At 40.8% G+C, this 21677-nt stretch overlaps 2 protein-coding genes across 3 annotated transcripts; one reads left to right on the forward strand and one right to left on the reverse strand.

Annotated features, from left to right (window-relative positions):
• Positions 1-1942: 1942 nt before the first annotated feature.
• On the reverse strand, positions 1943-12262 carry LOC307250617 (proteasome subunit alpha type-4-like). The gene is made up of 9 exons (XM_080027733.1): positions 12153-12262; positions 11687-11712; positions 11536-11578; positions 11007-11169; positions 9799-9876; positions 9190-9278; positions 8684-8814; positions 2341-2464; positions 1943-2165 (listed from the first exon to the last, which is right to left on the reverse strand). The coding sequence occupies exons 2-9, from the start codon at positions 11687-11689 to the stop codon at positions 2011-2013; spliced, it is 786 nt and encodes a 261-aa protein (XP_079883859.1). The 5' UTR covers positions 11690-11712; positions 12153-12262; the 3' UTR covers positions 1943-2010.
• A 729-nt stretch (positions 12263-12991) lies between these two features.
• gfod2 (glucose-fructose oxidoreductase domain containing 2) lies at positions 12992-20413 on the forward strand. 2 transcript variants are annotated; one of them, XM_080047562.1, is made up of 3 exons: positions 12992-13207; positions 14930-15275; positions 17005-20413. In XM_080047562.1, the coding sequence occupies exons 2-3, from the start codon at positions 15023-15025 to the stop codon at positions 17904-17906; spliced, it is 1155 nt and encodes a 384-aa protein (XP_079903688.1). In that variant the 5' UTR covers positions 12992-13207; positions 14930-15022; the 3' UTR covers positions 17907-20413. The 2 variants fall into 2 exon arrangements, with proteins under 2 accessions (XP_079903688.1, XP_079903687.1); XM_080047561.1 differs by having other exon boundaries at positions 12992-13203.
• Positions 20414-21677: the final 1264 nt, after the last annotated feature.

The following is a 21677-nucleotide window of genomic DNA, read 5'->3' on the forward strand; positions in this document are numbered from 1 at the left end:
TCAAGTACCCACAGTCAGTGATGGTCTGGGGTGCCATGTCAGCTGCTGGTGTTGGTCCACTGTGTTTTATCAAAGGCAGGGTCAATGCAGCTAGCTATCAGGAGATTTTGGAGCACTTCATGCTTCCATCTGCTGAAAAGCTTTATGGAGATGAAGATTTAATTTTTCAACAAGACCTGGCACCTGCTCACAGTGCCAAAACCACTGGTAAATGGTTTACTGACCATGGTATTACTGTGCTCAATTGGCCTGCCAACTCTCCTGACCTGAACCCCATAGAGAATCTGTGGGATATTGTGAAGAGGAAGTTGAGAGACACCAGACCCAACAGTCAGTGCGTTTCCATGGCACAACTAGATTAGATTATCACATATATCGAACTAGACACTCGAACGGACCGTGTCACTTGTCTGAGTTTACATGGCCTTTCAGATATCGGATAAATGTCCAATGCATGGCTGTCTCCACTATGCTAGGTGGCGCTGTAGCCCTTTCAACCATGCTTTCAACAAGTGTTGAAAGAGCCACGTCCGGTTCTCTTCCGTCAATAACCCATGGTGTAGCCTATCACGCGCAGGCACACAAGCACAGAACGAGAAGTCCGATAAGCGATGTCCGATCCCTGTATACATGCAGAGAGAATGCCGACAACGAACGACTTATCTAGGTGTTCTTATCCGACATCTCTTGTCCGTTATTGTGCCGATTTGTGTGCGAAGTAGATCGGATAAAGGTGTTTACATGCAGTTTAAAAGTCCTGTTGAAGTCTTATTCGTTTAGTTACCCGATTATGAGTCTGCATGTAAACACACTGACTGTGGACGAGCTTAAAGGCCTACTTCACCGGTTTGAATATGAAGGTGTATTGAATTCTGAGATCCTATGTAGTATAAATGTGCAAATTTTTTTTAAATTGGTTCATCCTAGCCTGAGAAAAGGCAGAAAGAGTTTTTTTTTTAACCCTATATTAATCTTACTGTGACATCACAGTAAGATAAATATAGGGTTAAAAAAAAAATTACTTTGTAAATATTACTGTGATGTCACAGTAGGAGAAATCACAGTAATATTTACAAAGTAAGGTTTTTTTTTTAACCCTATATTTATCTTACTGTGATGTCACAGTAAGATTAATATAGGGTTAAAAAAAACACTCTTTCTGCCTTTTCTCAGGCTAGGATGAACCAATTTCATTTTTTTTTGCACATTTATACTACATAGGATCTCAGAATTCAATACACCTTCATATTCAAACCGGTGAAGTAGGCCTTTAAGGCCGCTATCGAAGCATCCTGGGCCTCCATAACACCTCAGCAGTGCCACAGGCCGATTGCCTCCATGCCACGCCGCATTGAAGCAGTCATTTCTGCGAAAGGATTCCCGACCAAGTATTGAGTGCATAACTGAACATAATTATTTGAAGGTTGACTTTTTTGTATTAAAAACACTTCTTTTATTGGTCGGATGAAATATGCTAATTGTTTGATAGGGATTTTTGTTTTTTCTTAAATTTTTTGCCAAAATCATCAATATTAAAACAATAAAAGGCTTGAACTACTTCAGTTGTGTGTAATGAATCTAAAATATATGAAAGTCTAATGTTTATCAGTACATTACAGAAAATATTGAACTTTATCACAATATGCTAATTATATGAGAAGGACCTGTATATATACCAGACAGAAAGAAAAGATATGGTGAGAATCTGCATCATGAAAAATGGTGAACATGTGTGCAACCAATAATATAAAACTTGTAGGATCAGTAAATATAGTAATACAAGTTGAGGGTGTAGTTCATGTTGCTGTTGATTTGTATACAATGTATTCATTTGTCCACCACATTAGTATTAATGTCACTTGGCTTTTTATTGGAATATTGAATATTATAATAATACTGAATGTCCTTTTATTTTGAGACAGAAATACACACAACGCATCTATCCGGTTCAAAACTTTTAATGTAAAAGACAAAACAACACAGGACATGGTGACAAAATAATTATTGAGCTCATTTGTCTTTCTCCCTCTGCTCCTTATCCTTCTTCTCCTTTTCAGCTTTGGCCTCCTCGGCCTCGTGCCGCTTGATTAGAACTTCAACTTCTTTCTGTTTCAGCACTTTGATTTTTGTTTTCCCGTCTTCTCGTGTCAAGGTGGCAATCTCCACTGAAACAGTCAATGTGAAAAAACATTGTGTTTTAGTAAATATCCAGCTGTTCCACCAAGAGATGTTTAGTAACAAGGCAGGCAGTAGTTGGTTTATTTACTACAAAAGGTTAATTTTGCAAGAAATATACTAGAATAAGAAGCAAAAAAAATACAAAGTACTTTTAAAGTTCACCTTTCTCTGCTGAGAGTTTGCTGACATCCATTGTTTTGTTGAGAACTTTGACAGCCAAAGCCAGAGCAGAGGACAGAGACATCTCTCCCTCTTTGTAGTCCTGCTTCAACATGGACACTGCAGCCTGAGACAAAAGAAGTCAGCTCATCAAATACCACTCAAAGGAATAATGTAACAAAATTATATATGGATACATCTTTACATTTTCACTGTCAATTGTGTAGGCGTATGAGTAGTTTTATATCACTCTTTGCACAATCTAAAGAGAAATGTGTTATAAAAAAAGCCTGTTGCTACCAGCTCAAAAAAAGTCAAAGCCAAAAAAAAAAATTAAAGAAAACACATTATAATGTATAATGTTCTATTCATATTCAGGACCGCTATGATCACTTCTAAATGACACTGCCTGAGGGGTATACAATGAAGCGAGATTAAGGGCTGAGCGAGGTCTGTTGAGCCTAAAGCCAGAATTTTCAGTATCACGAAAGGTAGCTCTCTTTCTACCTGGCTAGATCACCGTGGTAACAGAGGCTGCACGGCTAACCTGCTCCTACCAGTTTTTGTTCCAGAGTTTTAGCTTAAATTTGGCTCTTAGAGCGCTGCCCTTTAAAGAGATCCTATTATACTACTTTTCTGGTCTTAATTTCTTGTTAAAAAACTGCTATAGAGCAACCTGACACGAATCACATCACAAAAAACTATGTAGATTTTCGGGACACTCTTCCTCTTACCCTAGCGAGCACAGCAGTCTCTAGCCCCTTTTACACAGCCAGTGAAAGCCGGGAATATGCCGGCCTTTCGGCCCTCCGCCCTGCTGTATAAATGCGACAGTTGCGGAACGAGGGAAGAAAGGTGCGAGTGATCGTTCCGGGACTTTTACTACCTCGGGGGGTAGTAAGATTCCCGACACGATCAGTTCCGCCTCTCTGTTTAAATGCTCCAGCTTGTTGTTGCGGAACAGGGGGGCGTTTGACGTTCCATAGTCTACGTTCTAAACATGCGACCATGTTAGCAGTTGAAGGACGTGTGTTTAACATTAACCACGGCGGCCTGATGTCCCGTAAAAATCACCAAATAAAAGGAACGGTGTATAATCTAGCTGATCATAAGGTCCGTTGCTCAATCCAAACCCCCGCGCTTCATTTTGCAGAGTGTATGAGTCTATTTCTGCCCAGGAGAAGTTGTACAATGGAAAGCTAGGCTAGGCTAAGTAAGGGATAAAGTATAGCGAACGGGTCACTTGCTAGAAATAAAGACCGACAAGCTGAAGCAGGAGCCCGACGCGCAGCGGAGGGCTCTTGTTCAGCTTGAAGGTCGACCTAGTAACGGGGGAATAGTCTGCTCGCCCCGCTAGACTGTCTGCTTCAGCTGACTGAAGGCTCCGGCTCAGCTGTTAGCCACAGAGCTACTGTTTTGCTAACACATTCCGCCGCCGCTATTATTATCCTAAGTCTGAGCGTATATCCACACTTTATTTCTGTCTACAGTAACGTGACTTCACACACTGTGTGTATGTGTATGTGTATGTGTATGTCTGATTGGCAGATCGCTGCCCTCACAAAGAGACTCGCTCACAACCAACCTGTCACACACACACACAGAGGTGAAGCGGTCGGATTGATTTAGTCAGTTTGGTTAACTGTCCCAGTGATGTTGGACTCAGCGCGTAGCGAGATCAACTGGCACATCGTGGGGACAGTAAAATACGGCCCTCTTACTGCAAGCTCCAGCACTTCTGCTCTCAATTCACCGGCCATTGTTGTTGTTGTAAAGCAGCTGACCGGCGCGGCGCTAAATGTTTACGTCACACCTGACGCTGTTTACAAGCACCTCTTTCATTCCGGAGCGCTGTGTAAAAGGGACTACTGATGCGCCAGCAGGCCGGCGTTGCTTGGTTCTGTGTAAATAACACAGAAGCAAGCAAAGCCGGCATATTGGAGTGATGTTGTTCCGTCAATATGCCGCAATCTCTGTGTAAAAGGGGCTTCTCTCTACACACTGCTTTGAGCTTCTCCGCCCCTCCCCCCTGCTGCAAACCCCACTCCGTTGTGATTGGTTACCTTCCTCCCAGCAGCGGGAGATTTTCAGGAAGGTGGGGGCATGCAGCCGGAGCTTGCCTGAGCAGCATTACCATACATGGAAACATGACAGAAACTACCCGAGCGTGACAGAAACTACCCGGATATTTGAACAAGTTCGGCTCGACCGGCTGCCATAGTTTTTAGTGCTCTGCACAGCCACCCCAGACGGTCAGCAGGGAATACGTCGAAATGCATGTACGTAATTATTTGATATTCTAGTATGGTTAAACATGACTATAAATCATTATAACAACGTTTATAGGTCATAAAAGTCGAAAAGTATCATAGGTCCTCTTTAAGGAAACTACACATTTGGAAATCCCGCGGACCTGACAATATTGTCTGAGAGCTACATTCTCACTTAGGAAACTGTTACATCTAAACGTATTGATCCGTAAGTTAATGAACAAAATGAAGCCGTGACATTAGGCTTACAGCAGAGTGAACTGTAACATTGCGCTGCGGCTTTTTACCACATGCATACAGTTATTGATGCAGACAATGTAAAATAGCCTACGCCTATAGAGCTGTTAAGCGGAAGTGGCTTACTTCCGGGACACGGGACCTCTAGGCTCGAAAAATTACAACGGTAGTCAATGGAAAGAAATGTATTATTTTCTGGTCCCAGTCATGAAATGCCTTCGATTACACATATGTTTTGTATGGATTTAGATGGTATTTTTTCGTGCAAAGAATGGAACAATTTAGCGAGTAGAAGCTGGATACGGTCAGGTTTTGTGCAGAGCGCTTTTGTGGACTACAGCTCTTCGCTGCTCTTGACACTTGTGATATACGTCACCACCACTCGCACCGCTTAGCTCAGAAACATGGCTGTGTCTTTAATGCACTTTACCGCCTTCTTTCAATGACAAGACAAAAGTCTTCAGCGTGGCGAAAACCACTACACAAGTGGACATGTGGAGAGTTTCAATTTCTCGAGTGGGGAGATTGTTGGCGTTGTCCACGCCAGCCATTAGCATTAGCATTAGCACTGTCAGTCGAGAAGTGGAGGGAATGTGTTGAGGTGACGTCACAGAGGCGACCAGACTTGTAGTTGTTCAAAAGCCGTTAGACGAATAATCATACAACATACCGTCAAACTCTTCACATGAAAAATGATCATTTAGACCCATACAAAACATATATGTAATCCAAGGCATTTAATGACTGGGACCAGAAAATAGTAGATTACTTTCCATAGACTCTCATTCATTTTTTTTCAGCCGAGAGGTCCCATGCCCCGTAATTCCGCCACTTCCGCTTAACAGCTCTATAGGCTACTATATGCAGCGCCACTCTATGCTCTCACCTCAAATGATTTTACCTGGCGATCTACACACACTGGCTCTTAATGAAGCGTTCTATAAAATCACAGGTTGCAACATTATTTCACTGTGGGCTTCTTTCTTTTCATCAGTAGTGTATGACGTTTACAATATGAAAAGGAGCTTTGAATACAGTAGGCTATCACTGGAACATCAGGGGAAGATGAGGGCGATGAAATAATTAATACAGTTGGGATGTGACAGGTGACAGCTGTCACAGTTCGGACATCGCAGGTTAAGCTTCTGCACAGTAGATTCATATTTGTCCGAAAAATAGAGACTACAGGTTTTTTAATGTATTGGTATTTGTAAGATTCAAATAAAATGCTATTAGCCTAAATCAAAATAGTCTTCATTTTGATGTTGCCCAAAACTAAAGTGATTTTCCACATAAGCTATTCATTTGGGGACAGTGTCAGATTTAATTTACATTCTTAAAGCGCCTACGAGTAACATTTAAATATCTTTTAAACAACCTCATGTTTCCTCTGATAATCATAAATTACCTTTAACAGCAAACGAGACCATCAGTGCAAAGAAAGACATTTTTAAATAGTTTTTATTACTGCTTTTGGTCTGGTCGCACACCCAGTCCGATTTTCGGTTCGCTCGTGCAGGCTCTATGGTCACATATCCGTATTGGTCGCAGATTTCAGAGTGGCGCAGCAACGTGAATTGAGAAGCCTATCCCTCCAGGTGAGGGAAGGGGAGCGGGAGCCTTGTTTGAGACAGTTATTTGTCGTCATAATGACTAATAACGGGGCTGAACCATCAAAGAAAAAATGCAATGAAGAAAAGCTAAAAGGGAGAGTGATATAGGCTACGCGCGGGACCAGGGCGTTGCCAAGCAACGTGTATACAATTTCACGAGAGCGAAACTAGACTGCAGTGTTTACTCCTAAATGAATGAGCGGTTGGTACTAACAAAGTTTGCTTTGCTTCACCATCATCAGATAACCATTATCTGAAATAGTCATTATTTACAACAACATAAACACATTACCTCATCGTGATCCATACTAACTGCCGTCTCTCGTTCATTCGCTTTCTGTGAGGAGTCGGACACACGATCTTTCAGCTCCGTGAGAGAGAGAGTAGTTAGGTGACACTGCTGCAACTCATTGCAATCAGGTGTGTGTGGCTGTGACTGGCATTAGTTGATGCAGTGTCAAAACCACTCTCACGGAGCCGAAAAGAGTCCTCACACTTTCAACACACGGACATGCACTATATTGCTCCCTTCTCAGTTCACACTCGCGCGCCTGGCACGCGCTAGGAAACAGCTTTGCGACAGCGTGCGTCGTAAAAATACTACCGCTTTTGTCCAAAGGGGACGCCAACGTGCCATGTTACTCGTAGTGGCTTTAAGTGTGGGACTATAGGCGTAGTGCTATAAATATAGCAAAGTAGCATATAAATATATTAGGCTAAATGGTATAGTGTTTAAATCCGAGTTCAACGTTTCATTGTTTTATAATGTCACGTTACGCACTGCGAGAACGATCGGCAAGATAAATAAATAATTTCCATGCTGGCAGCATTACACTTTCCTTATTTGCAGTAAGAGTTTTTTTCGGCTCTCTGTTTTCTGCTGTTCTGTAATAATTCAGACTGACAAACTCTTCCTCTTGAATGATGTCAGCGACACACTTTTTTTTTCTCAGCTGCTCGCAATCAGTTTGTTTGTGTAAAGTTAGCGGCACAAGATCAGTCCATTTTGTGCGGAAGCAGAGTCAAATGACGGGCCAAACGCCCCCTTTCATGGGGACGCGCACAGAGCCTGAAGCTGAAACCCTCGTTCAACATAACGGCCCCCACACACATCCTACCTCTACTGCGTGTCTACCTCGCGTCTGCATCTAACTTTTTGTCACAGACTGTGAAATCAACGTAGAGCGAGCACACATCCAACCTCAGACGCACTGCTGAGGCGCGTCGGAGGCACGTCTGCAGCGACGCTCCCCTTCACCTCAGGAGGCTCGCCTATTTTTTTTCTGAGAGCAGCGCGTCTCTCTCGCGTCTCTGTGCTTTAACTGATAGAGAAATACTCTGCTGACAGTCATACCAGCAGCATTCACTCTAGTTACACGTTTACCCGGTGTGTTTATTTCAAAATAAAACATCCCTCAGTCGTATACGCGAATAATCCCTTTATTTCACGATTTAATTGTGCAATCAAAATCCGAGGGATTTAAAACCTAATTTTCAATTAGTTCTGGCATTTCATTTTTGGATAAATGACACATATAGACATCCAATATAGTGAAGAAATAAAAAAGATCATGATGAGCGCAACAGTTTTCCGTTGCTCTATCTGTGTCTACGGCCTTCTTCTTCCCCGACCACACCCCCCTCTCTCTCTCCCGTATAAATCAGTAAAGTGATTTTTGAAATACTCTGCTGAGAGTCATATTGACTTCATACTGGCAGCTTTCGCTGTAGTTTCACCATTTCCTGGTGTGTCCCCTTCAAAATAAAACTTCCAACAAGCGAAAATATGGCAAAAAAAATAAAAAAATGGCAATGGGGCGCACGGATTACTGTCCAGACTCAATATAAATCATATGCATCATAGATGACATGAAAGAACTTCATTTTTAATGGGAATTATCTATGAAAACTCTATGTAGAAAGATAGGGCTTTTAGAAGCAGCGCTGCAGCAGCTGCTGAGACGTTGCATGTGTGTCCGAGAAAAGTCCGAGAGAGGCAGCAGTAAGGTAACGCGACGCGCTCCAGAGGTAGACGCAGGATGTGTGTGGTGGCCGTAAGAGGTTGATAACCGCCTTTGTGATACCGGTAAGCTCTGAGCGAGGGTATGTGTTATGTTGAACCAGATCAAGAAAAGAGAGCAAGGCTCTGTTGAGTTTGCTTCGTGTATACCCCTCTGGTGTATCTGTTGAGATCATCCCACTAATTTTCAAGAATTTAAGACTTACAGCACTGTTGTTGCCGATACAGGTTGCCTTCCAGCCTCCGTAGTTGCCGCTTGGGTCACTCTGGTACAACTGGAAGCCATAGTGTTTATCCCAGCCCATGTACAGCAGAGAAACCCCAAACGGCCTCTTACCTGTAAACACAAAGCACACAGCTGTTCCAGAATGCCAAAACCCCCAAAGATGAGAAAACTCTGTCATTATATTATCCCAGCTAAAGGGGTCGCCGTCCCTCTGCTTCCCGTCGGGCGGAACAACGCCCTCTAACTGTGGTATAATGAGCACATTCCACAGCCTGTCGTGAGCTATTGCTTAATTGTTCACCAATATTACATTTGATGCCGTCTGATTCAAGGCTTTTAGGCAGACATTGTGATTATTCACTTTTTAAATGTGCAGTATCAAAAAGATGAAACCTAAAACAGATGTATAATTATTCCCATGAATCCCTCACTATAATGAAGATATAAGAGCAAACTACTAGACAGGGAGACTACTGTGCACTGTACCTCCAAACTGTGTGTACGCCTGTTTGATGTCACACAGGGCTGTCACCAGCTGCTCACAGGGGATTGGCTCCTGGTACTGCAATAAATATCTGGAGAGAAATGAAACTGGTCAACGGTTTGTGTTGATTTATTAAACGGGTGGCTTAAATCCAGCGATCTGATTGGTTCCTAACTGTTGTATAATGGGCGTATAAGGGGTCGCCGTCCTCTAACTGTGGTATAATGAGCACATTCCACTGCCTGTTGTGAGCTATTGCTTAAATGTGATACATGGGTAGAAAGTTAAGCACAACCATTTACAGATAGTTATTGAATATCTGCAAATTCAGATTCCAATCAACAGGCTGGTAGTTGGGCATAATATCAGTCCTAAGAAGCTCTAAAAATCTTAAGCTTTTACCTACAGAGCTTCTTAAATGAATGGTAGTGCATTCACAACCGACCACCTACAGCTTGTAAATATTGTTACATTTCCGTTACATATCCCCTGCTGGATAACTTACTTTGAAAACATAACATCTGCCTGTAAAGTAGGGAGAACATCCACAACCTAGGCGGTTTATGGAACCGCCCTAGAATTTGTATGCCAGGTTCTTCTTAAACACTCACCTCTGTGCAATTAGCCGCAGCTCATTTGTCAGTACATTAGCATCTGATGTGATTCCAGCAACACTGCACGCCAAGTCTCTGAAAAAGATGATCACACACAAGACTAAGGCCCTGTTCTCACGGTGAAAACGTGACAGTTTTCCCGTTTTTGGTTTAAAAAAAAAACCCGTTCAGACACAATTTATCTGACATCTTCACTCGTACACATGTTTTCAGAGGAAACGGGACGAAATCGCTGTAGTAAGCATGCCATGCCAGCAGTTGGCAGTACAAGGTAGTAGTAGATAGCTTTTCCGGTACAATTTGATGCATAAAACCTTACTGTAACCGAAAATTAATGCCACTAACGTTCATAAAGCGGTTGGTGTAAGCTTGGGGTTACAAGTATTGTAAATGACAAGCTTTCTGTCCTCTTATTTCACCCATTGAACTCGTGAAAATAGAAGACATACTTAGTGAAGGAGCTTTGTGAGCGGCTATCTTTCCTGTTAGGCGTACTTCAAAATAAAAGTTAACTCACGTTTGTCCAGTGAAATGCTATGTTTAGCCAGTGACATGCTTTTACTGTGAAGCCGTAGCCTTAATGCTCCTTTTGTTGAACAGTAACTTAACCGCTGCGAACTATGGATAGTGTTTTTTAATGTAGAGAGAGCCGTGTCCCTGGCATATAGAAGCTACACACGTTTATTTTGCTAGAAAAACCGGCAGAGCACAAATCTTTCTCCAGACAAAGAGGCGGTTGCATGGTATCAATAACTTACTAATAGACTATAGACTAAATTGGCGAGTGTTATATTTGAGCCCTGCACGACACTCTCCGCTGATCACAGTGATGGTGCCGCGGAGACACTGTGCATGTTATGTTGTCTTCTAACTTTATAACTCGCGTGTGGGTATTTTGACAGCAAATGTTATAGACTATGCATACGTGAAGTGGAGCCGTGACATCAGCGTTATCAGGGGAAATGGTTTCGGTGTTTACAAGAAACCAAAACCGTTGTGTTTTCCAAAAAATCCTCCCTGGGAGTAGATCTCAAAAACTTGCGGTTTCATGCCTGCGTTTGCTGTTTTCATGTACATGTTATAGTGCAACCGCGGGAATTTTTCCGCGTTTGCACCGTTTCGTGTTGCCGTGAGAACAGGGCCTAAGAAAAGACAAGACAAAGATCGGGTCAAGTACTTGATCCTTAAGTAGTCACTTAACTCACTCATTGAGCTTGTAGATCTTCTCGGAGAAGAAAACCTCGTCAAGCAGTTTGTGAATGTTGCGTCGCTCTGCTGCCAACAGCACTCCGTCTTTTGCTAGAATCCCGAGACATGTGCCGGCATGACCAATCGCCTCCATTGCGTACTCCACCTGATAGAGGCGTCCTGTAAAACACAGTCATATGGTTTAACTATACTGGGCTAGAGACAACTTAAATCGTAAAGACTAGTATATGGAAATCGCACCGGCCAGCTGAAGAAGTAGTCCAACATAATGGTGGTAACTCGGATCCATTTTCAAGTTTTTACCAGTGCTTTCAACAGAATGTCAAACAGCTGTTACCAAGGTCAAAAAATAACTCACTAGGCAAATAAGTTCACCTTAACCTTATGTCTTCACAGACCCTAAGTACTTTTCTACCAACAGTACTGTAAACAGGAGTCAAGACTTAAGTTTCTTTGACACACAAATGTCCAAATATTAAAATATTCACCATGCTTAATACTAGATTGATGGGGAATTGCACTTACCCTCAGGAGAAAATATGGTTGTTCGGGAATCATATCTGCGAGACTTAACACAGGGGGAGGGGGGAAATATATTAATTGTAAACTAACAGCACCATATACAGCTCTGGGAAAACATTAATTAGTATGTTTAACATGTAAAAAAGATACCTACCATTTTTCCCCCTTCCTGTCACTGTCCTGCAAAAACAACAACAGTTATAAGGTGATTGGGCAGCTAGCAGAAAGAAAACATTTGTATTGATTTCATTTTAATCTCAGTTATGGCATAGTCATTCTCAACAACGTGACACACATAAATCATTCAAGTAAATATCTGCTCATGTATGTGTACACACGTTTACACACAACAGAAGCCTATGCTTCGTTTACAAAAACTGTTTTCTCGGTGGCTCAATACCATCAGCACCTGAAGGCTATAGCTTAACTAAGCTAAGCTAACTGCTGCTGAACAGAATGAATCTGCAATATCTGAGGGTGCTAGTTCGTTAGCATGCTAGCTAGTTGAAAAGGAAGTATTCCAACAAGACACACTCCAACTGTACTTATAATCTTAAATAAATGTTTAATTAATCACAATGGGGTATGTAATAGAATATTAATAAGTAATACATAATTACCTTTAGCAAAAGGGCCTAAGTAAGCGTACTTTCCCACAGGATGGATGTTCAATACTTTCAGTTAGATGCTTCCTCACTCCGTCACACACCGGCTTGTTTGGCGGTGGACCGACCGCTTTGCAGCGACATCTACCGGAGGGAGGACGGACCATCTGCGGTATTAAACTCTTTGACTCATTCTACAAACGCACTTAGTTCAAATTTAAACCAACGGCAATGACCAAATGGATGATTTGTTGAAGGCATAATTGCTAATCATTCTTCTATGCAATTCCAACAATGTAGGCCTGTATACCTACTACTGATACATTGGACAAACCAATCCAACATATCAATAGCCTTTACAATGTACTTTCACATTGTATATCACTGTATAGGCCTTTTATAAATATTGTAGTGTATTTAAATTTTAAGATATGATAGAATAAAATATTCCTTTATTGATCTACGCAAAGCGGAGAGTTCGGTGTTGAGGCAGCAGGGACATAAATAAAAGAAACAAATACAGAAAAGTAGGAGAGTAGGCTACAGCTATACATATACAGTATAGTTAAAAACTAGAAAAAAAAACTTCTGGAGGTCTTTCAATAAAATGGTTTTACCAGCTCCTAGCTTTATCTGCAAACTTCTTCTACACAAGTAGGCTACTTTTTAGTGTTTACGCGCCGTTGGAATCCAGCAAGAGGCGGCAGTTTCCGCTTAGTGTATCCGCCTCTGGTGATCCATCTCCGGCCTCCTTCTGCCTCTCTGATCATCACATTCTAGCCAAGGCGGCGTCAGTGTTTTGTGGAGATATAAGTTCCTCAATTCGCCCATTATTTGCGTTACTTTACCGCGTTTTATGCAGTTTTAACCGTGAAGTGTGTTAAAGTAAGGAAGAATGTTCTCACTGTTGGCCTTCCAGAGTGTTTCGCTTTGTGAATCCGTTGCTGAGTGATGACACATCTCCGGCCTCCTTCAGCCTCTTTGGTCCGCCTCTCAGTGAGTGAAGTTACCATTAGCAACTGGGCAGCGCCCGGCGGAGAACCTTCAACCGCTGTTGGAAAATACAGTAGGTAGCCAATGTTACATTTTAGCAATAATTGTTGATTTTCACACCACGTTTTAAAACTATCAGGTAGATAAACTCAAGGTGTAAATTGTGTGAAGTTCCCACGGTTATCGGGAGCTGTTTGAAGTTGTTTTGCGGCTGTCTGGCCGACTAGCTGCACGTGCTAACGTTATCACTAACCAGCTCAGTGTGTGTGAACCTTTGATATCCGGATCATAATGTGCGCATATACAATTTAAAGTAGAAGCCCCTTTCTTCTGGCTTTTGGTGTCGTAAAAACTATGGCTGCTGCCCCAAGTATTATTTATCAACGATTACCGTTTCGTGTGTAATGGCTTTGTTAACCACAGCTCGGTTAGTTTCCAGGGACTGGATAAAAAGGCATCACCTGCACAGTCTGTAAATATATTTGTTTCACCTGCTGCCAGTCTATAAATATACATTGTTTGGTCACGATGTGAGGCACTGTAAGAAAAGGGAAGTTTCCTTTTCAAAGGCAACACATTTAATGCAGATGCACCGGCACACACTTACACACTCCCTGGCTTCTGGGAGAGACATTGAATTTATAAAATAATTGGTAGAATCTTTTTTCAATTTATTTACTTTTATTTTGATAAATTACAATTTCCTCTAGCATTTACATAATTCAGATCAGCATGACATGATCTGATATGGTCAGTGACACATTCATAATATTTCCTTTTTAGTTTTTTTGAATGGCCTAAAATAATGACATTCCAAGTTAAAAACAACATTTGAAGTATTACTTTTTCACTGGACCAAGGAAGTCATGTTTTTGGCGAAATTTAGTAATTCATGATGTTTTTCTCTGTTTTTTGTTGTTGTTGTAAAATTGGTCTTTAATTACATTCTGAGTGGCATTTTAAAAGCCTTAACTCTAACTTGCCTTAAACTGTAGGAACTCTGATAATTAAATACATATTCACAATATAATATTGAGTCAACCCAAGAGCTGCTCATCCCACCCTTCTCCTTGAAACTAAGTAATACTGTGAGCAGGTGTGCCCACCACATACACTCGTCATATAGACTTAACAAGAATTAAATCAACAACTGAAATCCACACACACACACACACACACACACACACACACACACACACACACACACACACACACACACAATAACAGTTAGGAAATCACCTTAGCGTGAGCTCAGCTACACTGTTTCATATTTTACCGAGTTGTGGATGAAGTCAGTTATGTGCCTGTTGTTTGCACATATGTCACTAAATACGTTTTTAACCTGGACGAGGTCAAACACACACAGACACACATTGTACTTGCTTCAGCGGTAGAGTTCACTTTTTGTGGGTGTGGAACATCTGAGGAATGGCATGTTAACTATGCAGCAGGACACAATGTAGGTAGCTGTCAGAGTGCTTATGAGTAAGAAAACTGGTCTAGACCGCCATCAAACATGTTTATCCTGTTTTTTGGTACAGTCATTGAGCTGGGAGATGACATAACTTTTTCTCTGTGGAGGCAGTTACTGTAACATTGTGATAGATCGAATATCTGTAATTGATAATCTGAACTTGTTGAACTTCTGCTGAATGCACATTGACTGCTTGTACATACATACTGTAGTTATTATTGCTCACTAAGTTTAAGTATCACCTCAAGAGTGGAAACTGCATTAAAACATGTGTGATATTGACTATTTCACCTAGCTTCATTAGTCTGTTATTTTCATTTTAAAGGTACAGCCCAACAGACACGTGATTTGCATGCTGTTGGGATCTTTGTGACGATGGCCATGGTAAAGACGTAAGGTCGCGGAGAGTGGCACTGCCATGTTGCCCGGAGTTGGCGTGTTTGGCACAGGGAGCACAGCCCGGGTGCTGGTCCCGTTGTTAAAGGCTGAGGGCTTTGAGGTTCATGCACTCTGGGGGCGAAGTGAAGAAGAGGCGCGTTGCTTGGCGAAGGAGTTGGGCATCCCATTTCACACCAGCCGATCTGATGACGTGCTGCTGCACCAAGATGTCGACCTTGTTTGCATCTATATTCCACCTTCAATGACAAGGCAGATCGCTGTCAAAGCACTGGGTAAGAGGTCATAAACACACAAACAATTTTACTGAAATTATGCTTGAAACATACCATTATTGGTGGGTTTAAAAAAAAATCTTGTTTCTTTTACACAACACTGTATTGAATTTTGATATCACATGAATGATGCCACTACATTATCTCAGATTTTCTTCTAAACACCAGATTCAGAGCTGAGCTCACATTCAAGTTTCCACTTAAACCATAAGTGTCTGTTATACAGTACAAGGTGAGCTAAACCAGCTGGGCGTGGCAGGTCAGCTCTGGGAAAGATTTGAATATTTTTTTGACTGTAGTGACTGTCCTCATCAATAGATGCATGGACTGAAAATGGCTGCATTTTCTGTATCATGTTTCTTAAGGTTTATCCAGAGATGTGATTATTGGTGATCATAGCCATGATCACCACAAAGTCATTTGAAGGGAGAAAACCCCAAAACAGAACTTAACAGATAAAAATAGTAATTTCCCCACAAGACACATGTTTTAATAACACATCGTAGCAAACACTGAACACATCATCGTATCAGAGGAGAGTAGATCTTTAAAGTTAACTTACTGTATCTGATGGAATTCCAGAGCGTTGACCTCAGCTTCCTGTTATAGTTGAAACTTCCTGAGTGTGTCCCCACCAAAGGCCTTATCCACAGCACCACCTCCAAGGGGCATGAAGGCCACTGATCTCCATGTATAAAAACCATGCACGCCCTCTGTGCTATCACATGTGGAGGCATGAGAACCATTACTTTTTGTTTATTCAAACCGATTCCCAGGAACAGTACAGTAATGCCATGTAAGGCCATCAACTCCCCAGTGTCCACCCTACTGCTTCTTATCATATTTAATATACTGTACACTCTGCTAAAAGAGATGCAGCCCTATAAATCCAAATTTGTTTTGTTCAAACTGTTTTAGAGAAGCCTTGAATCAGCTTTATGTTCACTTTTAGGCTGCAACTTGTTTTTTATTATGTTGTTGAATTGTATCACGTTATTCTGAGTTGTCTACTTCTAATTCTAAAACGTAACCTTTATGAATATCAATAGAGTATATTTACAACATAAATTTGTATGTAAAACTTTATTTCTAATTAAAGGAAGCCTACCAAATTAATATCCTACAAAGGTTTGGGGGAGGGGGAGATTTAAAAAACACTTTTAATCATATTAATTTTTACTTGTCTAGCACCTTTCACACAAGAAATAGAGCTATCTGAGTGCTTTACAATATAGAAATTACATGCAGTAATGAATGTTTCATGTTAAAATTGAATTAACATGAAAACGAAAAGTAAACGAAAAAAATAAAACACTTGACAAAAACGTAAGATGAAATGAGGTAAAAAAAAATCAAGTAAAAGGAGGTTAAGAGAAAGTCAGAATCCCTCAAAAGTCTCCACACTTTTATTTTTAGATTTATTTTAGATTCAATTTGAGACTTAATAAATACAACTCAGAAAGTTCTTCTCAAACCTTACAATGTCTGAGTTTGTATACTTAAAATTCAATACAAATATTGTTGTTTCCCCTTGGGTACACAATCTACAATCGGTGTCTCGGCCTCTGAAGCTGTAAGCAAAACAGAGCCATTTTTGAGACGGACACAGATTCACCACCAAGACTGTGTCTTTTGAAGATTTAAATTTTGGGTTTGCCTTTATCTCTGAGATCATTGAATTCAGTTGTATCTGATTTATAACAAACCCTTTCTTTCCCTCTCTCTGCAGGTATTGGTAAAAATGTGTTGTGTGAGAAAGCTGCAACAGCTGTGGACTCATTCAAGATGGTGACTGCAGCCAGATACTACCCCCAGCTGCTCAGCATCATGGGTAACACCCTGCGCTTCCTGCCAGCCTTTGTTGCAATGCGCCAAATGCTGGTGGAGAGATACGTTGGTGAAATGCAGGTGTGCGATGTCCGAGTCTACGGCCCGAGCCTGCTGGATCAGTCGTACGGCTGGACGTGTGAGGAACTGATGGGAGGGGGCGGCCTGCACACCGTCGGCTCTGCCATCATTGACCTTTTAAGTTTCCTAACGGGTGCTCGAGCCAATCGTGTTCACGGCTTACTGCGGACATTTGTGCAACAGAACGGTTTGATACGAGGAATCCGCCGCGTCACCAGCGATGACTTTTGTTTCTTCCAGATGTTAATGGGTGGAGCTGGTTCCAGCTCTGGGGGCGTGTGTTGCACTGTGACCTTGAACTTTAACATGCCGGGGTCATTCGTGCACGAAGTCATGGTGGTTGGATCCACTGGGAGGCTGGTTGCAAGGGGGACAGAACTGTATGGTCAACGCAATGGGAGTAAAGGTGAGGAGTTATTGCTAGGTGACAGTGGGTGGGCTGGGCCAGAGGTGAAAGAGATGCCGCTGCCTCACCTGCAGGGGCTGAGCTCCATGGTCAAGTCGCTGAGGCAGTCGTTCCAGGCTCACGCCGAGCGCAGGTCATGGGCGCGAGAGCCGGTCGCCATGGCGCCAACGTTTGAGGATGGTCTGTACGTGCAGACAGTGGTGGAGGCCGTGAAGCGGTCCAGCTGCAGCGGAGAATGGGAGTGTGTGGAGATCATGAGTCAGGAGCCAGATCCCAATCACAACCTGTGTGAGGCTCTGCAGAGAAACAAGAACTAGAGATATTTATTCACCCGGTGCAACTCTACTACACGTCTGACTAAACTGGGCTCTGAATGTTTGTCCTTTAATTCACTTCATGACAACTTTATGCATTTTCACATTTTGAGCAGACTATTATGGCTAAGAAAACATAACTGAGTCGCAACCGACAGTTGTGATTTACATGTACACTAAATGTTTAACCACAGCTCCATTATTCTGATTACAGTAGCTTTTTATTTACTTTAAGTGTCAACATCCATCATGGACAACATTTGACAACAAATCTCCTGCTCAATAATGTTTATACATGTCAATTAAGCACCACACCTCTGTCAAATATTGGCCAAGAGCAAAAGAAATGTGGAGTAAAAAAAAAACTTTCCAGTGGACGTCTGACCATTCCTTTGCTCTTAATCCTTACCTTACCACGTAGCTTACTTGGTTATAGAAAAAAAAGCAGGTTGTTGTATTTGACTGACAATTACAGATAGATAGCGTAAGCATTTACCTTGTCCTTGTGATTGGACAAGAGGACAGTGGTATAGGACATAATTCAACAACCACAAGGTTTTTTACTTTGTCAGTTATTAAATTATCACTTGCTTGACAATTGAGTCCCAAACAAGTCTAGAATTTAATAATTTGTCTCCAATTAAAAACCAACTGTGTGTGAGGGGAAAATAGTCCTGATGATGATGAATTTTAGTGTACACACAACAGCACCTCATTTTGAAAGGAAGTGTTTATCTCGGACGTGAATGTGAAGATCAAAGCATGCGGATGATTTGACTAACAAAATACTTTCCATGTCTGTAGTTTGGCGACTAGCAGCATTTAATTGATGCTCCACTGGAGCTCAACCTCTAAATCTCAGAATAATGGAGCCGTGCAGAGTTTAGGTTTATTTATTTATTTATTTAACTTGTTTTTGAGTGTGTAATAGGAAACAAACATTAAGAAAGAGGTAAGATTTTAAGGAGGGCTTGTAGGTTTTTATGTTATGACATGCGGTAGCGTGAATAAGAAACCAGGGATTGAGTAAAATAAGCTATGTCGAAAACACAATAATAAGTCTTAATTTGTAGTTATGCCCCTCATAATGCCGAATTCTTAAAGTGATACTTTAATCTTTCTTTTGAGCACCACCTACACTTTGCAGGCGGAAAAGTACGAGACGTTGTTTCCTTCATCACAGACTGAGCAGCTTTAGCTATGGATTTCAGTTTCACATGATTTCATAGCAGCAAAAACTCCTTGTGTACCATCATCCATATGCTCAGTGTCATTTCATCAAAATGAACTACTTCCAGATAAATACTATAAAAACTACTCCAAGAAGCGCAAGGGGGGTCTTTATGTTGGGGCAATGTTGACTTGGGAGAAACAGAACATACAGATGGACAGAAATGAAGAAAGGAGGATTTATGAGGATTTATTGTTCCTGTTTTCCACTGAAAACTTTTCACCAATATTAATGAAATTAACCACTGAAAGTGACTGTGAAGAAGGAAACAACTAACTTATAACAGCCACTTGTTGAGTTTACAACGGTGGGGCTCAATTGATTTAATGTGGAGTATCAAATTACATTTTACATTAGCAGAAAACAGGCTTGTCCTAGAAAATTACATGTTATTAGATTAGTGTTTGGACTATTAAAGTTTTAGAGAAAAGCGTGAGGCTATTTGACAACTAAACAAGTTAACAAATGTGTGTGTTAGCCATCAAAGTAATTTTTAAGTTTTTTTTACAACGTGAGGGGCCACCATACATCCACGAAACCTTACTTATCTTTTTTTGGGAGTTGAACCACTGGATTTGACGTGCGTGTGAGTATAAATGTGTCCTTCTCTGACACGCTCAGACCAAGAGAAGGAAGTTTAAAAACAGTTTACGTTGTTGTAGTCTCTCACTGCATCTGATCTCAGTACTGCTGAATATCCTAAAAATTATCGGGCCTCAGCGCTCTTAATGCAGAGACAGGAGGTGTACTGATCTGATTGGACTTGTCTGGTAAGGATAAAATCCACGTTGCACGCTCGCTTACCTCACACTATACCTGTAGTGCTTTACTAAAACAAGACATCAGGTTTTACATTAAGTGTATTTATAGAACATCACATTTGCCTGCAGGATGTTCCACAACCCATTGCCTTTTAAATAACATTCCAACTAGTTTTCACCTTGATGACAGATGTTTTTGTTTGTTTTGCACTGATAACTGATTAAAATGCCACATATTTAATATGCAGCGTGGTGCTTGAACCAGCCGGCTTACTGCAACAATTAATTTTACATTCGCCTGTATAAGGAAGACTGTTTGTATTTAACTGTGATCTGACTTTGTATGTCTTGGTGCGGAGAAAGTTTCCCGTTGTTCAGTGTTTGTGTTTTCGGCCTGTGAATTTTCTGTTTAAAAGCTGTAATATTTATCATGTTTAGATTTGGTGTTGTTTTAATTGGTAATTTGGCTTTTGGTTCATCTGCTTCAGATATTTCCTTTTTAATAAATACAGTTTTAACATTAAGCATTTTTTTTCTTAGCCTTCAGTTAATTTAAGTTTACTGTAACTAAACCAACAAGGGTACAAAAATCTTATGTTCAGAAATATTATAAAACTATATAAAATATTTCCCAGGACTGTGTGGGCTTGGCTCCCAGGCGCATGTATCAAATGGTCTATGGTAACAGTCACTCAGTCATGGAATTTTTATGGAATGTTTCAACAGAGAACTGCTGTGATTGGTTCAGGTTCATAATGTGTCATATGTGAAGACCGATAGTCCCGCCCTCTAAAACAGAATTTCTATTACTGTCATCAAACTGAAATGACAATATTTTTACTATGGATTGACAAATATGCCTAACTCTTTTCAGATCCATACTAGCATTCAGATTACTCCCCAAATAACATTGTTAAAAGTATCTACTGCATTTGAGTTGCAAGGGCCTTTAAGTCTCTTAGTAGAGAATGTAAATTCAATCATAAAAGCAGCAGCATCTGTGCAGGTAAAATGATATCTATGCGGAGTTCGGCCCCGCTGCCCTTGATAAAATTAAATTTTGAAAGCATCATATTCTGTTTAGGAAAGACATGTTAAAATTGATCTTTTGTGTAAGTGTAAACCATTGTGGTCTTGTAAAAAGGGCAAAAAAGTATTTAATTTAGTTAAGAATAGTTTTTTTATTGTCCCACTACAGTAATATGGGCTCATCTATTCATATGTCTATTCATCATCTATGTACACATAGGTAACTGCATTAACATTTTACTTTTATTAATTTTTTTTTAACCTTTATTTATACAGGTATATCCCATTGAGACTGAAGACTCTTTTAAGGGAGACCTGTTTTCCTTTCCCACGTTACCATTCATACACCGATAACTAACTATCGACATTCACACAAAATCAATACATCAATAACATTTAAGTCCTTCATGTTCCTTCCTATTTGAACATTAATAATGTAGGCTATAGTAAAGGAGTCTCCATGAGGAAAATGCTAACAACGTTTTAGTCTTCAGATTTATCCTGAGCCTCTGGGATATTTTTCCTGGCAAATACAAATACTATTTAGTTTTTCAATTGTTGATGCATTAAGCAATTTAAATCTAATTTGATCCCCATGCACTTTATTCGTTTCTAGGAAGAAGTAATCAGGCAGATACTTTAAATAAAAAATAAAAACAAAACTTGATAACAAAGCAGTAGGTGACATACCTGTGTGAGAAAATGCCTGATTTTTCATTCATTTAGAATGTGCTTGGTTATATGCATCACTCA

The sequence above is a fragment of the Ammodytes marinus genome, assembly GCF_949987685.1.
Source record: "Ammodytes marinus genome assembly, chromosome: 1".
Classification (NCBI taxonomy): domain Eukaryota; kingdom Metazoa; phylum Chordata; class Actinopteri; order Uranoscopiformes; family Ammodytidae; genus Ammodytes; species Ammodytes marinus.

What these genes read in the sequence shown, in the direction of transcription:
- LOC307250617 (XM_080027733.1), bottom strand. An exon ending in AACCATATTTTCTCCTGAGG is followed by an intron (nt 11,170 to 11,535) that starts GTAAGTGCAATT and finishes TGTGTTTTACAG; the next exon opens with GACGCCTCTATCAGGTGGAG. An exon ending in CTGCGGCTAATTGCACAGAG is followed by an intron (nt 9,279 to 9,798) that starts GTGAGTGTTTAA and finishes ATTTCTCTCCAG; the next exon opens with ATATTTATTGCAGTACCAGG.
- gfod2 (XM_080047562.1), top strand. Translation starts at nt 15,023, where the DNA reads ATGTTGCCCGGAGTTGGCGTGTTTGGCACAGGGAGCACAGCCCGGGTG. An exon ending in GATCGCTGTCAAAGCACTGG is followed by an intron (nt 15,276 to 17,004) that starts GTAAGAGGTCAT and finishes CTCTCTCTGCAG; the next exon opens with GTATTGGTAAAAATGTGTTG.